General features: G+C 43.1%; 1 protein-coding gene across 13 annotated transcripts in view; it reads left to right on the top strand.

Moving 5' to 3' along the window:
- Positions 1–13,818, top strand: part of LOC149286400 (rap1 GTPase-activating protein 2) — a 370,335-nt gene that overhangs the window by 251,733 nt on the left and 104,784 nt on the right. For 12 of the 13 annotated variants that reach the window (XR_016277602.1, XR_016277601.1, XM_089494081.1 and 9 more), the window contains one exon: positions 10,886–10,921. The exons of the other annotated variant lie outside the window; for it this stretch is intronic. Coding sequence is in view for 9 of the 12 variants with exons in the window: in XM_089494081.1 (XP_089350207.1) it covers positions 10,886–10,921 (36 nt within the window). In the remaining 3 variants the exon portion in view is untranslated. The remainder of the gene's footprint in view (positions 1–10,885; positions 10,922–13,818) is intronic. 13 annotated transcript variants of the gene reach the window in all.

Here is a 13,818-nt window from a genome sequence, read left to right as displayed (position 1 = left end):
CGGGTTAGCTGGATGGGAGGAGCAGAGCGCGATGGGCTGGCTTGGGGAGGAGTCGCCCTTTCTGTCCCCATCCGTCTGGCTGTGGCCATTTTTGCTTCCCTCACCCCTTTGTCCGCTGTGGTCTTTCAATAAGAGATAAGGATTATTTTTATTTTTTATTTTAATGGTTTACAGGCGCTTAATCTCTTCAGCACTTTAAGCGCCTGAAGTCCCGGCTGCTCAAGCGCCTGCATCTGCCAAAGGACTACAAGGCTTCCCCCGGTGGATTGCAACCTCCCCTCTGTGTGGGGAGAGCCCATTTCTAACAGAGGAGAGGCAGGAAGGGAAGCCTCCTCTCGAAGAGGCATTCCCTGCCCACTTGGGCTCTGATCTCGCCCAGGCAGGGAAGGGAAGCCTCCTCACGAGGAGGCATCTGATCTCGCCCAGGCAAGGAAGGGCTCTGATCAATGGGGGGGGGGGGGAATAGAGCCTTTCCATCTCTCTTTCTCAAACGGAATCTGCCTTCTCCTCCAACCCTGGAAAGAGAATCTTTGGGAAGAGTGATCCCTCCCTGCTTTTCCAGCAGCCTCCTTCATTGATCTCTGGGCTCTCTGAAGGGATGTTCCCTGGCTGTCTTGGGAGCCATGAAGCGGGGATGATGTCCTGCGAAACCCAACCCATAGTTTCTCTGGAAACAGCTTGGGCTCCCCAAATTCGCTTTGCCAGAAGCCTCCCCCAGCCTGGGGTCTTTCTTCCAAGGCAGCAAAAGTGCTTTGGGCAGTTTTCTCTCCCTCAACCATCCTTCCCCACAAATAATTGCAGGACTCATAGGCACTTTAAGCGCCTCCTCATTGGCTCTTTTATAACAAACCGCGAAATTTAAAAGTGACGTTATGATGACGTTGCTTTGATTAACAGCCCCAAAATGGTGAGTGGGAACGAAATAAGGCTAAAACCGATTTATATATACACCGTTTTATTTGAATAGGAACGAAAGCGGATCACTTAAAGCGAATTGATTGGTAAATGAGAACGAAGAAAAAAAAGTGATTCGGAATGCGGGATAAGACCAGGGTTATTTTGAATCGATTTAACTGATACCGGTGTATTTTAAAGCGTTGTAAATCGCAAGTGGGAACCACCCCGATGATGAAGTACATGTATCTGGCTTCACTTCTGGTGTCCCCTTGAGTCTACAGCATCAACTTCAATAGGCATTAGCCTTTGCTGCTACTAGTTTAAAATCACCTCTTGAATGATGTATCATGAATAAACGTATATCATAACTACAGGTATGGCAAGATCCTTAGCAAAGATCCTTTGTCTCAGTAGTCAAACATGTCGTGTGTTTTCCCAGAGCAGAAAGGAAGCACATTTTGACTCTACCACTGGCTAGGGGACTAGAGAACATAGGGCAGTTGTGTCCCTTGCCCACCCAGAAGATGCTAACAGAAGGCTACCATGGCTTCATTTTCAGGCAGAGAAGAAGCAGCTCTGGGGAATTTAGGCCTGGTACAGACCGCCGGTTTGCGGCGGCCTGGGGCCAATTCTAGGGTTCCGGAGTGCACAGCATCCACACACTCCAGAACCCTAGCACATATGGATGGCATCATCTTTACATGGTGCTGTCCATATGGGGTGTGCATGCATGATGCAAGCATGGTGCCATGTCCACACCTCTGGGTGCCATGCTTATGTCATGGATGCGTGACAGGTGCAGTCATGGTGTGCAGAGTGCTTTTTGCAGGTTCTTTTTACTCCAGATGGATGCCACATGGTTTGGCTGCTGCAGCATCCCTCTGGAGTTAAAACAGGAGCCTCCAGTCAGCCATTTTCGAGCGGTCTGTCGAGCCCCTTGGTTTGCTTCTTCTGGCCCTGGACTGCAAAGATGAAGGGGGACTTCATGGGGGTAGCCAAGGGAGTACTAAGGGCTGGTAGCTTGTGTCTGTTAACTTGGCTTTGCATTATTGTAGTCTGTTGTACCCAACTGCTTCAATAATTATTTTTATGCATGGTAGGATGTACAGCTCCATGCCATCTAAAGAAAAAAGAATATAGAAGTGTTATTCAACATCTTTATCAATGATTTGGATGACAGAATTGGGGGCATACTCATCAAATTTGCAGATGACACCAAATTAGGAGTAATAGCTAATACCCCAGAGGACGGGAATCAAAATTCAAAACGGCCTGAATAGACTAGAAAGCTGGGCCAAAGCTAACAAAATGAAATTCAACACAGAGAAATGTAAGGTACTGCATTAAGGGCAGAAAAATGAAATGCAAAGATATAGGATGGGGGACACCTGGCTGAATGAAACTACGTGTGAAAGGGATCTAAGAGTCCAAGTAGACCACAAGTTGAACATGAGTGAACAGTGTGATGCAGCAGCTAAAAAGGCCAATGGGATTTTAGGCTGCATCCATAGAAGTATAGTGTCTAGATCAAGGGCAGTAACAGTGGCACTCTATTCTGCTTTAGTCAGGCCCCACCTGGAATATTGTGTCCAGTTCTGGGCCCCACAATTCAAAAAGGATGTTGAGAAACTGGAGCGTGTACAAAGGAAGGCGATTAAAATGGTGAAGGGCCTGGAAACCATGCCCTATGAGGAAGGACTTAGGGAGCTGGGGATGATTAGCCTGGAGAAGAGAAGGTTAAGAGGTGATATGATAGCACTGTTTAAATATTTGAAGGGATGTCACATTGAGCAGGGAGCAAGCTTGTTTTCTGCTGCTCCACAGAAGAGGATCCAGAACAATGGATGCAATGTACAGGAAAAGAGATTCCAGCTCAACATTAGGAGGAACATCTGAAAGTAAGGGCTGTTCGACTGGAAAAGACTCCTTCCTCGGAGTGTAGTGGAGTCTCCTTCCTTGGAGGTCTTTAAACAGAGGCTGGATGGCCATCTGTCAGTGATGCTTTGATTTAGAGTTCCTGCATGGCAGAATAGGGTTGGACTGGATGGCTCTTGTGGTCTCCTCCAACTCTATGGTTCTATGAGTGCTTGCACCAGAATCAGGATTTAGGACATTCATCATCTGGACAGGACGCTGTTAAAAAGGGTGTGGGGACAGGCCTTTTGGCCCATGAAGACAAGGCTTATGGAAACTGGCAAGTCTGGAAATGTGAAATTTTTAAAATTTTGTGCTACATGGATTTAAAATGCCGTTTAACAGATTTATAGGAAGACATGGGGGAAAGTTTTGGTTTTAAAATTAAGCTGCAAATGGAAGGGTAACCACTTCATGCAAAGTTTTGATCTGATAACTTCCGTATTTGTATAATGTTATTGACATTAATCGACATAACCAGTCTGAAGTTAGGAACATAGCCTAAGATTAGGAGAGTGGGGAGATTTTTTCTTCTGTGGGGATCCAGGAGATGTACAGTGAACTTGGGAATGTGTCACCTGTGTAGCACATGTTTTGGCAAGCAGTCAAATCTCTGTAGCTGCAAAATGTTGAAAACGGTCGCCAGCTGCTGTACGTTGATAAGCGGCAGAGCAGGACCCTCATCTCAGCTGGAAAGTAAGAAACAAGACTCCAAATAGTCATGTTTCAGATTTCTAATGGTTGCAGAGTATGTGCTTTAAGAATTCTTGAAATGGACTGTGAGATCTTGGATCTTTTTATCCTATGGATATCTTTGGCTGCATCTGTGCTGCAGAAACAATCCAGTTTGACCCCACTTTAACCGCCATGGGCCTGTTCTATGGAATCCAAGGAATTGTAGTTTGTTGTGACACCTGGGCTAAATGTCTCACAAAAATGCAGTTCCCAGAATTCCACAGCATTGAGCCATGGCAGTTAAAGTAGTGTCAAACTGGATTAATTCTGCAGTGTGGATGCAGATTTAGAGCAAGTCATGTTTTGTTGCAGAATTCACATTGCATAGTCTGTTTGTCCATCTATTTGTTTAAAGGACTTATCTTTGCCTGTTGGTACACTAAGCCCCAGAAGGGATGTACAACAGGTAAAGACATTTAAATCATTAAACACACATTTTAAAACAAATAACAGACAATTGCCGTGGAGAAGATACTCTGTTGGTCGACCGTTCCCAGAATCACCAGTCTGCAACCATGCTGTTTAAGTAGGGTTGCCATATCCTGCCTGTGGGCAGGACTTTCCCGGTTTTGGGCAGGTCTGCACGGTCCCGCCCCGGGTTGCCCCCGCCCCCGGGCTTTGTTGCAAAGTCTGCAACAGCGGGGGCAGGGGAAAGAGAGAGGCCTGTGTAGGCCTCTCTCCTTTGGCAGGGGGGCTTCCCTCTCCTCTTTGGCTCCGCCGGAGCCGAGGGAGGGAAAGAAGCCTCACCGGCCGAGGCCAGACTTCTTTCCCCGCCTGAGCTCCGCCGGCAAAAACAGAGCCCAGGCGGGAAAAGAAAGCCTCCCTGAGCTTCAGCGAGGCTCCTTCGCCCTGCCTGTTCCCCTCCGCATTTATATTAACATTTTTTTAAAAAATCACTCATTTTTTTTGTGTGTCCTCCATTTTAAAAAAATGTCCTACATTTTAAATTTTTGTCCTACATTTGTCCTGGTTTGGAGGTCCTGACTTATGGCAACCCTATGTTTAAGGGATTCAAAAAGAGTCCCAAAATGACTTTTCCAAGCTCAGCTTGCCACATACTTTTTTCTACAAACATGAAGCACATATACAGGTACAGTGATATATAGGATGGGAGTTTCTTAAAAGGTAGATATCAAAGCCATAACTTCAAATAGTTCCAGTGAGGAGGAAAAATTGGAGGTGTCTCAAGAAATTGGGATGAATGACAAAAGCCCTTTCAACTGAGCTAGATTTTAAAAGGGATGTGTATAAGAAATGGAAAAAGGGGGTTATCACTAAAGAAGAATTCAGACAAATAGCTAGCTCATCCTCGACTCTGTCCTGCATGCATTTTCAGGATGGTTTAAATATGCCTCATTTAATCACCCCAAGTCTGTGGCTGCATCTACCCTACAGAAATAATTCAGTTTGACACCGCTTTAACTGCCATGGGTCAATGCTTTGGACTTCTGGGATGTGTAGTTTGCGGATATATTTAACTTTCTCTGTCAGAGAGAAGCTCCAGTGTCACAACAGCTACAAATTCCAGGATTCCATAGCATTGACCCATGGCAATAAAAGTGGCATCAAACTGGATCATTTCTCAGTGTGGATACACTCTGGAACTAACCTAAGATTGCTGCTACCAGTAAACACAGCAATTTCTTCCAGGACCCAGGTTCAACCAGGGAGCTAGGTATGTTTAGCCTGGAGAAGAGATGGTTAAGGGGTGATATGATAGCCCTGTTTAAGTATTTGGTTTTTTTTAATATAAATTTTATTAAACATTTTAAAAACAATACAATCGTGTTCACATAAAATAGACTACACTCCAATAAAATATTTTTCTTCAATTCTTTGTATTCCTAAATTCTTCCTAGGTCACTGACTTATCTCATTCATTCTTTCTTATCTTTGTAATTTAACTGAACTCTACCTAAATCTATTTCTTCTATTGAATCCTGCAAAATCTCTTATTACTATATTGTTCAAACATCCAATTGCATTAACGACTTCTACTTTTCCCTGTTACCATCATTCTATCCAACATATAATATTTCTAATCCTACTTGTTATAACTTAATCTTCATTTTCTAATCACTATTAATATATTCATTATCCTAAAAATCAATAAAAATCAATAAAGTTACTTTTTTGCTTCGACTAATATTAATTCCTCTAATTACGTTTCTATAATAATAAATATTTTATCTTCTTTCACATTACTCAAATAGGTCCTCCAAATTTCCCATTCGTCATGGAATTCTTCCAGACTTTTATTATTAACCAAATATGTCAATTTATCCATCTCAAACAAGTCTAACATCTTCCATCTCCATTCTTCAATTCCCGGACATTCTTCTTTCTTCCAATTCTTTGCAAATATGGTTCTTGCCACGGCCAAAGCGTACAATAACACTTTTTCATATATCTTTTTACCATATTCTTTGGCATCAAATATGTTAAGGAGATAAAATTTTAATGGTCGGTCTTCCCTTCAGTCCAAATTTTTTTTTCATTTCTATATGTATCTTTTTCCAAAATTGTTTTGCTTTTGGACAATTCCACCACATATGTAGGTAACTACCTATTTCTTTATTGCATTTCCAGCATATGTCTTTATTTTTCTTAAACATTTTTGCTAATCTAACTGGGGTAAGGTACCATCTGTACATGGACTTATATATATTTTCTTTTACATCAATACTTATCATTTTTTTAATTTTTCCCTTCCAAAGATTTTCCCATTCCTCCAATTGTATTGTTTCATTTATATCTTTAGCCCATTTAATCATGAATTCTTTCACTGTTTCAGATTCCAATTCATATTCCAATATTAATTTATATAGGTTTGAAATTTGGTTTTTTGGATCTTTTATAATCTTTTCTAAATTTGAGTCACCCTCGCCAATTCCTTCTCTTAAATCAACTAAAAAACGTTCTCAAATTCGTCTATAAGCAAACCAATTACTATTAATATCTTCAGATTGTAACTCTTCTTGTGATTTCATAATCCTGTTCCCCTCAACCATTTTTGTAATATCATTGTATGTCACCCAATCATTCTTTTTATATTGCTCTCTTCCAAACAAAGCTCCATTTGTCGAAGCCCATAAAGGGATTCTCAGACACCACTTTTTCTTAAATTTTTGCCAAATCCGTAGTAGATATTTCCTAATAATGAGATTATTAAAATTTTTATCTAATTTTATTTTATCATATAATAGGTATCCATGTAAACCAAATTTCAATTCAAACTTTTCCAAATTTAGATTTCTTTTATTTTCTAATCTTATCCAATCTATGATCCAATCTAAAGAACAGGCTTGATAATACCATTTTACATTTGGTAGTGCCATTCCCCCTCTGTTAACCAAATCATATAATATTTTCATTTTAATTCTGGGTTTTTTCCCATTCCAGACAAATTTAGATAAATCTCTCTCCCATTGTTTAAATGGGACATCACTAATTATAATAGGGAGGCTTTGGAAGAGAAAAATCATTTTTGGCAATACATTCATCTTAATAAGTGCAATTCTTCTCATCCACGATAGTTTCAAATTTCTCCATCTTGCCAGATCACTCTTAATGTTATTCCAAATTTTCTCGTAGTTATTTTTGAAAAGTTCTTTATTTTTTGTTGTAATATTAATGCCCTGTTTAAGTATTTGAAAGGGTGCCATATAGAGAAGGGAGCTTGTTTTCTGCTGCTCCAGAGACTAGAACACGGAACAATGTACACAAGCCATAGGAAAAGAGATTCCATCTAAACAATAGGAAGAACTTCTTGACAGTAAGAGCTGTCTGATAGTGGAACACACTCCCTTGGAGAGATGTGGAGTCTCCTTCCTTGGAGGTCTTTAAGCAAAGGCTGGATGGCCATCTGTCGGGTATACTTTGACAGAACGTTCCTGCATGGCAGGGGGTTGGACTGGATGGCCCTTGGGGTCTCTTCTAACTCTATGAATCTATGAACAAAAATCAAGAAAAGGAAGGAGGAATGCTAGCAATAAAATTAGTGCTTAAATAATATAATATTGCTAAAGCGCTTTGGCACCTGAATATTAACTAAAATGGGCTCCGTGGAAATTGATGAAGGCCAGTTTCTAAAATGTTGCCTAAATCTAGATGTGACATGTGAGGAGGAAGAACACAAGGGAGAATGGAGTGGAGGAAACCCGGGATATTTCAAGGATGCAAAACCGTGAACAGGCCAATAAAATCAAACTGAAATAAATGCGAAGGTCTCGATACTTCCAGGGACTTTTCTCCATCTGGATCAGCATTGTATATATTTAATTGTACAACATCCAAAGTGATCCAAAACAAATGCCTCTATTTAAAAAGAAGCCAAGTTTTCATCATCATTGGCCTGTTACAGACTGCCAGAATAAAGCTGCTTCGATTCTCTTTGGAGGTATGCTATTTAAATGATGCATGGGTCCTAAGAGTCCGGAGGTCGCGCCAAAGCCACACTCCATTCCTAAGCACTGGAGTGTAGCTTTGGTGCAGCTTCCGGATTCTTAGCATGCATGCATCATTTAAACAGCATACCTCCAAAGAGACCCGAAGAAGCTTTATTTTGGCAGTCTGTAACAGGCCTTAGAAACCACATCTTAGCACTGCAGCCCTAAGGACCTACCAGTGTTGCAGCCACAATAATGCAAACTGAAAAGCAATGTAGGAAAGCAACAAAGGGATGCTCCGTCGAGTGGCACCCATTACTGCAATGCAAAGGGAGGGAAAAAATGGAAATGGAAAGAGCCAGAGCAAAGGCAGACGTCCTCCATTAGCAAAATTAGTGGCAAGGTGCCAGCTAGCCAGCCCAATCTAACTAGATTATTGTATCGCATTCTGAATTTTCCAGTCATTTGCAAGGACATCTCCTATGTCTAGTGACAGCAGGGTAATTCAATTGTGGGATCGTTTTATATTATTATTTTAGGAAGCTGTCCTCCATAAAATATAAAGAAAAAAGAAAAATAACTCACCAGCTGGTCTGGGAGTCTTCGGACAATATCACACTACACTATTATAATGCTGTTATTCCACTTTAACTGCTCTAGCTGCCTCCTGGGGAATTCTGAACTTTGTAGTTTAGGGACACCTAAGAACTCTTCAGTAGAGAATTCCAAATGCCCCTTCCTAAACTACAAATCCCAGGATTCCACAGGAGGCAGCCATAGCAGTTAAAGTGGAATAATAGCACTATAACAGTGTAGTATGACATTGGGACTTGACAGTCAGGCAGCTCCGCGCCAACCGTCTTTGCCCCAGGTCGATGCGGCAGCAGCCGCACGCTGCAGCACCGACGCACTGCCAAAAAGAAGCTGCCTAGAGCAATGCCGCAAACAAGAAAGGGCACCGCCATGACGCCACTTCCTGCCTGCGATGTCTGGATGCTGTGCAGCGCTTATGTCATCATGGCAGCCCCCTTGTGGACGGGAGGCTGCCACGATGGCACCGCTGCCGCATGCTAGGGTTTGGGAGTATGCGGTTGCTGCGTGCTCCTGAACCCTAGTTTCGGCCTGATTACGGCACTTGCTGCAGGTCTGTCCATATTGGTACGTTCATAATAAACAAGCATCCTTCCCAAAGAAAGGAGGATTAAGATGCAGGGAGGGGAAGCACTGCGGAAAGTTCGCTTCCCCTCCATTTCTGACACTTTTGGATTTTGACGGTGGGAATCCATTGGATTTTGGGTTTCCTGGCAGGAAATGAGACAATTGCATGGTATGAGCCCCTCAAAAATAATCTCTACAAAACCCACCCAGGAACTCAGTGTTGATTCAGCCTGGCAACCTCCTGAGACCGCTAAAATGAGTACCCAGCTTGTTGGGGACAATTGCTATATATATTCATGTATAAGTCTAGAAATTTTAGTCAACAATTGACCCAAAAAACCTGACTCGACTTATGCACAAGTCAATGTAAGTGCTGTACTTTAACTCTTATAAAAAGGGAGCCATCCCCTGGTGAAAGGCAAAAGTATAATCTGTCCTGAAAGCACTTTGCTCTCTCATCCATCCAGCCTTTAGTGGGAGCACAGACAGTTATGTCTGCTGGAATTTTGTTACATTCTTTAGCATCATTTTCCTTTGCTTCATCCTATAGATCCTTTGTCGATTTTACCATCGACTTATACATGGGTCATATCAAAATCCATAATTTTCTGGGCCCCAAACATGCCTTCGACTTATACATGAGATCAATTTATAGTCGAGTATGTATGCTAGCTTACACTTTGTAAACCACTTAGGGAGTGCTTAAGTGCACTGATAGGCGGTATAGAAATGTTCTTATTGCTATTTAATTTTCCATTTCCCTGATATTTTTTCTCCAGCAAGTATCTATATATAGTCCAATTATTCTCTCTTAGCTCCCATTTACAAAATGCTTCTTGCAGAGACAACCACCCTGAAGTCTCATAGAATTATAAAAGCATAGAATCATAGAAGAGTTGGAAGAGACCACAAGGGCCATCCAGTCCAACCCCATTCTGCCATGCAGGAACTCTCAATCAAAGCATACCTGACAGATGGCCATCCAGCCTATGTCTAAAGGCCTCCAAGGAAGGAGACTCCTACACATCCTGTGGAAGAGTGTTCCACTGTCGAACAGCCATTACTGTCAGGAAGTTCCTCCTAATCTCTTTTCCTGTAGTTTGCACCCATTGTTCTAGTCTCTGGAGCAGCAGAAAACAAACTTGCTCCCTCCTCAATATGACATCCCTTCAAATATTCAAACAGGGCATGTACTGATGTGAGAATTTATTTTGCACTCGCTCCGCTTTGCATTTGGAACAACCACAGCGTTGCTCTTCACGTGTGGTAATTAATCACTCAATTTGGCTCACTTTCGAATTGGCCCTGCTTGGCATTTTCTTCGGGATGGGGGCACATATCCCACGTATGATAACGGCCTTAGGAGGGAAAGATTGTGGCTTTCTGTGTGACTTTTTGTTGTTCATTTGCTGTCCAGGGGCTAAAAGGTGTTCAAGGGCTCACAAACCCATACAAGCTTGTGCTACTCTTCCTTCTTAACTTCCTTTATTTTGAAACTGGACTGAAATCAGGCAGCTTTTCAACTAGAGACAACTGTCCTCTGAGAAAGATGCCTCTTTTGGTAGAAAGACAGGACATCGATTTAGTACAAACAGATCAGACACAGGGTTCCCCTACTAGAACTTATGAGATGGATATTTCTGGGTTCAAACCAATGGTTGCTGCAATTTTTGCTTGTAGCTTCCCTTAAAATAGCATTCACAATTGAAATAAAATGATGATTGATTTTTTAAAAAGTGATTTCTTTGTTGCTGCGTCAACATGCTGACAAATTTCTTTCTTTGATTTTTCAGTCTGCAGAATTCTTCGAAATGCTGGAAAAAATGCAGGTGAGGGTCATGCTCATGTACTTATTCCATTTGGGGCTAGTTGTAGACATGAATGTAAGTGGTTTAATATAGCCTTTGAGAATATTTAAACAGGATATGGAGAAACTGGAGCATGTCCAAAGGAGAGCAACTAAAATGGTGAAATGTCTGGAAGCCATGCCCTACGAGGAACGACTTAGGGAGCTGGGGGTGTTTAGCCTGGAGAAGAGAAGGTTAAGAGGTGATATGATAGCCCTGTTTAAATACTTGAAGGGATGTCATACTGAGGAAGGAGCAAGCTTGTTTTCTGCTGCTCCAGAGACTAGGATCTGGAACAATGGATGCAAGCTGCAGAAAAAGAGATTCCACCTCAACATTAGGAGGAACTTCCTAACCGTAAGGGCTGTTCAACAGTGGACACACTCCTTCCTCAGAGTGCAGTGAAGTCTCCCTCCTTGGAGGTCTTTAAACAGAGGCTGGATGGCCGTCTGTTGGGTATGCTTTGATTTGGATTTCCTGCATGGCAGAATGGGGTTGGACTGGATGGCCCTTGCGGTCTCTTCCAACTCTATTATTCTATGATTCTAATAAGAAGGGAACTGACTTCCCCCTCAATATTTTGAGTATCTTTAGTCTGAAGATAAATTTATTGCATTTGTTTGGGTGGAGTGATTCTATCTGTAGTTAGGTTGTTCTTGTAAAAAAGTATTGCTTTTGTAATTTTTTGCGGCTTTTTTTTTTTTTTTTTTACTATGTGGCCATGTTCTAGAAGAGTTTATTCCTGACGTTTCGCCAGCATCTGTGGCTGGCATCTCTGAAGATGCCAGCCACAGATGTTGGCGAAACGTCAGGAATAAACTCTTCTAGAACATGGCCACATCGCCCAAAAAACCCACAAAAACCTATGCATGCCGGACATGAAAGCTTTCGACTTCACAGTATTGCTTTTGCTTGAAGGCAAGGGAACAGTTGCAGTAAGCAACAGGTTTCCTTATTTTGAACAACCCAATAGGAACAAGGTAATCACAATGTAGCAGTAGAATCAGCCCTCCATATTTGCGGCTTTGTATTTTGTGGCTTTGATTATTCACAGATTTAATTAATATGTTCCCTCTAGGAATCTCTAGGTCCTTCGGCGTGAGTCTGTGGTCAACCTCCGCCAAAAGTAGTGCCGGAGGACCTAGAGATTCCTAGAGAGAACACTTCTCTAGGCATTTGTAGGTCCTCCAGCACAATTTCATGGTCAACTTCCAGCAGATGTTGCCCTGGAAGACCTAGAGATTCCTAGAGAGTTCTTCCGTTAGGTAAAAAAAAATAGCTTTTTTTTAATTTCCAGTTTTTCCACTTTCATGGGGATCTTGTGCCCCTAACCCCAGTGAATGCGGAGGGCCCACTGTATTATTAGGAGAATGCTTGATTTTTTTTAAAAAAAGGAATAGAAACATCCATTTTTGTTGTTATTCTAAATTTCAGCAAGAAGAACCCATAACAGTCTTTCAGAACCCTCTCAGTTCAGTCTTGGAGGCCCAATATATGTACACCTGTCCCTCCATATTCGCTAGGTTTAGGGACAGAAGACCCCCATGAATATGGAAAAAACACAAATAACAAAAACACCATGTTTTTAACATGAAAGGACACCTCTCTAGGAATCTCTAGGTCCTTCAGTGCAACTCTGTGGTCAATGTCCGACAGACACTGACTATAGGACTGCGTTGGAGGAGCTACAAAGGCCTAGTAGAGTGACCTGAATAGACTAGAAAGCTGGGCCACAGCTAACAAAATGAACTTCAACAGGGAGAAATGTAAGGTACTGCACTTAGGGTGAAAAAATGAAATGCACAGATATAGGATGGGGGACACCTGGCTTAAGGAAACAACATGTGAAAGGGATCTAGGAGTCCAAGTAGACCACAAGCTGAACATGAGTCAACAGTGCGATGCGGCAGCTAACAAGGCCAATGCGATTTTAGGCTGCATCAATAGAAGTATAGTGTCTAGGTCAAGGGAAGTAATAGTGCCACTATATTCTGCTCTGGTCAGGCCCCACCTGGAATATTGTGTCCAGTTCTGGGCACCACAATTCAAAAAACATCTTGGACTGCCTGAAGGAAGAGGCCCCTCCCTCCTCAACTGTCATCTCGGCCTCAGAGGGAGCCATCAGGCAGACCCAGCAACATCAGGGACTGCCTGAAGGAAGAGGCCCCTCCCTCCTCAACTGTCATCTTGGCCTCAGAGGGAGTCATCAGGCAGACCCAGCAACATCAGGGACTGTCTGAAGGAAGAGGCCCCTCCCTCCTCAACTGTCATCTCGGCCTCAGAGGGAGCCATCAGGCAGACCCAGCAACATCAGGGACTGCCTGAAGGAAGAGGCCCCTCCCTCCTCAACTGTCATCTCAGCCTCAGAGGGAGTCATCAGGCAGACCCAGCAACATCAGGGACTGCCTGAAGGAAGAGGCCCCTCCCTCCTCAACTGTCATCTCGGCCTCAGAGGGAGCCATCAGGCAGACCCAGCAACATCAGGGACTGTCTGAAGGAAGAGGCCCCTCCCTCCTCAACTGTCATCTCGGCCTCAGAGGGAGCCATCAGGCAGACCCAGCAACATCAGGGACTGTCTGAAGGAAGAGGCCCCTCCCTCCTCAACTGTCATCTCGGCCTCAGAGGGAGCCATCAGGCAGACCCAGCAACATCAGGGACTGCCTGAAGGAAGAGGCCCCTCCCTCCTCAACTGTCATCTCGGCCTCAGAGGGAGCCATCAGGCAGACCCAGCAACATCAGGGACTGTCTGAAGGAAGAGGCCCCTCCCTCCTCAACTGTCATCTCGGCCTCAGAGGGAGCCATCAGTCAGACCCAGCAACATCTTGGACTGCCTGAAGGAAGAGGCCCCTCCCTCCTCAACTGTCATCTCGGCCTCAGAG

This window comes from Sceloporus occidentalis, unplaced genomic scaffold, assembly GCF_023333645.1.
Source record: "Sceloporus occidentalis isolate IW3139 unplaced genomic scaffold, rSceOcc1.0.p SCAF_69, whole genome shotgun sequence".
In the NCBI taxonomy this organism is placed as follows: Eukaryota; Metazoa; Chordata; class Lepidosauria; order Squamata; family Phrynosomatidae; genus Sceloporus; species Sceloporus occidentalis.
Note: the sequence above shows the minus strand (reverse complement) of the source record. Positions and strands in the feature narration are given on the sequence as shown.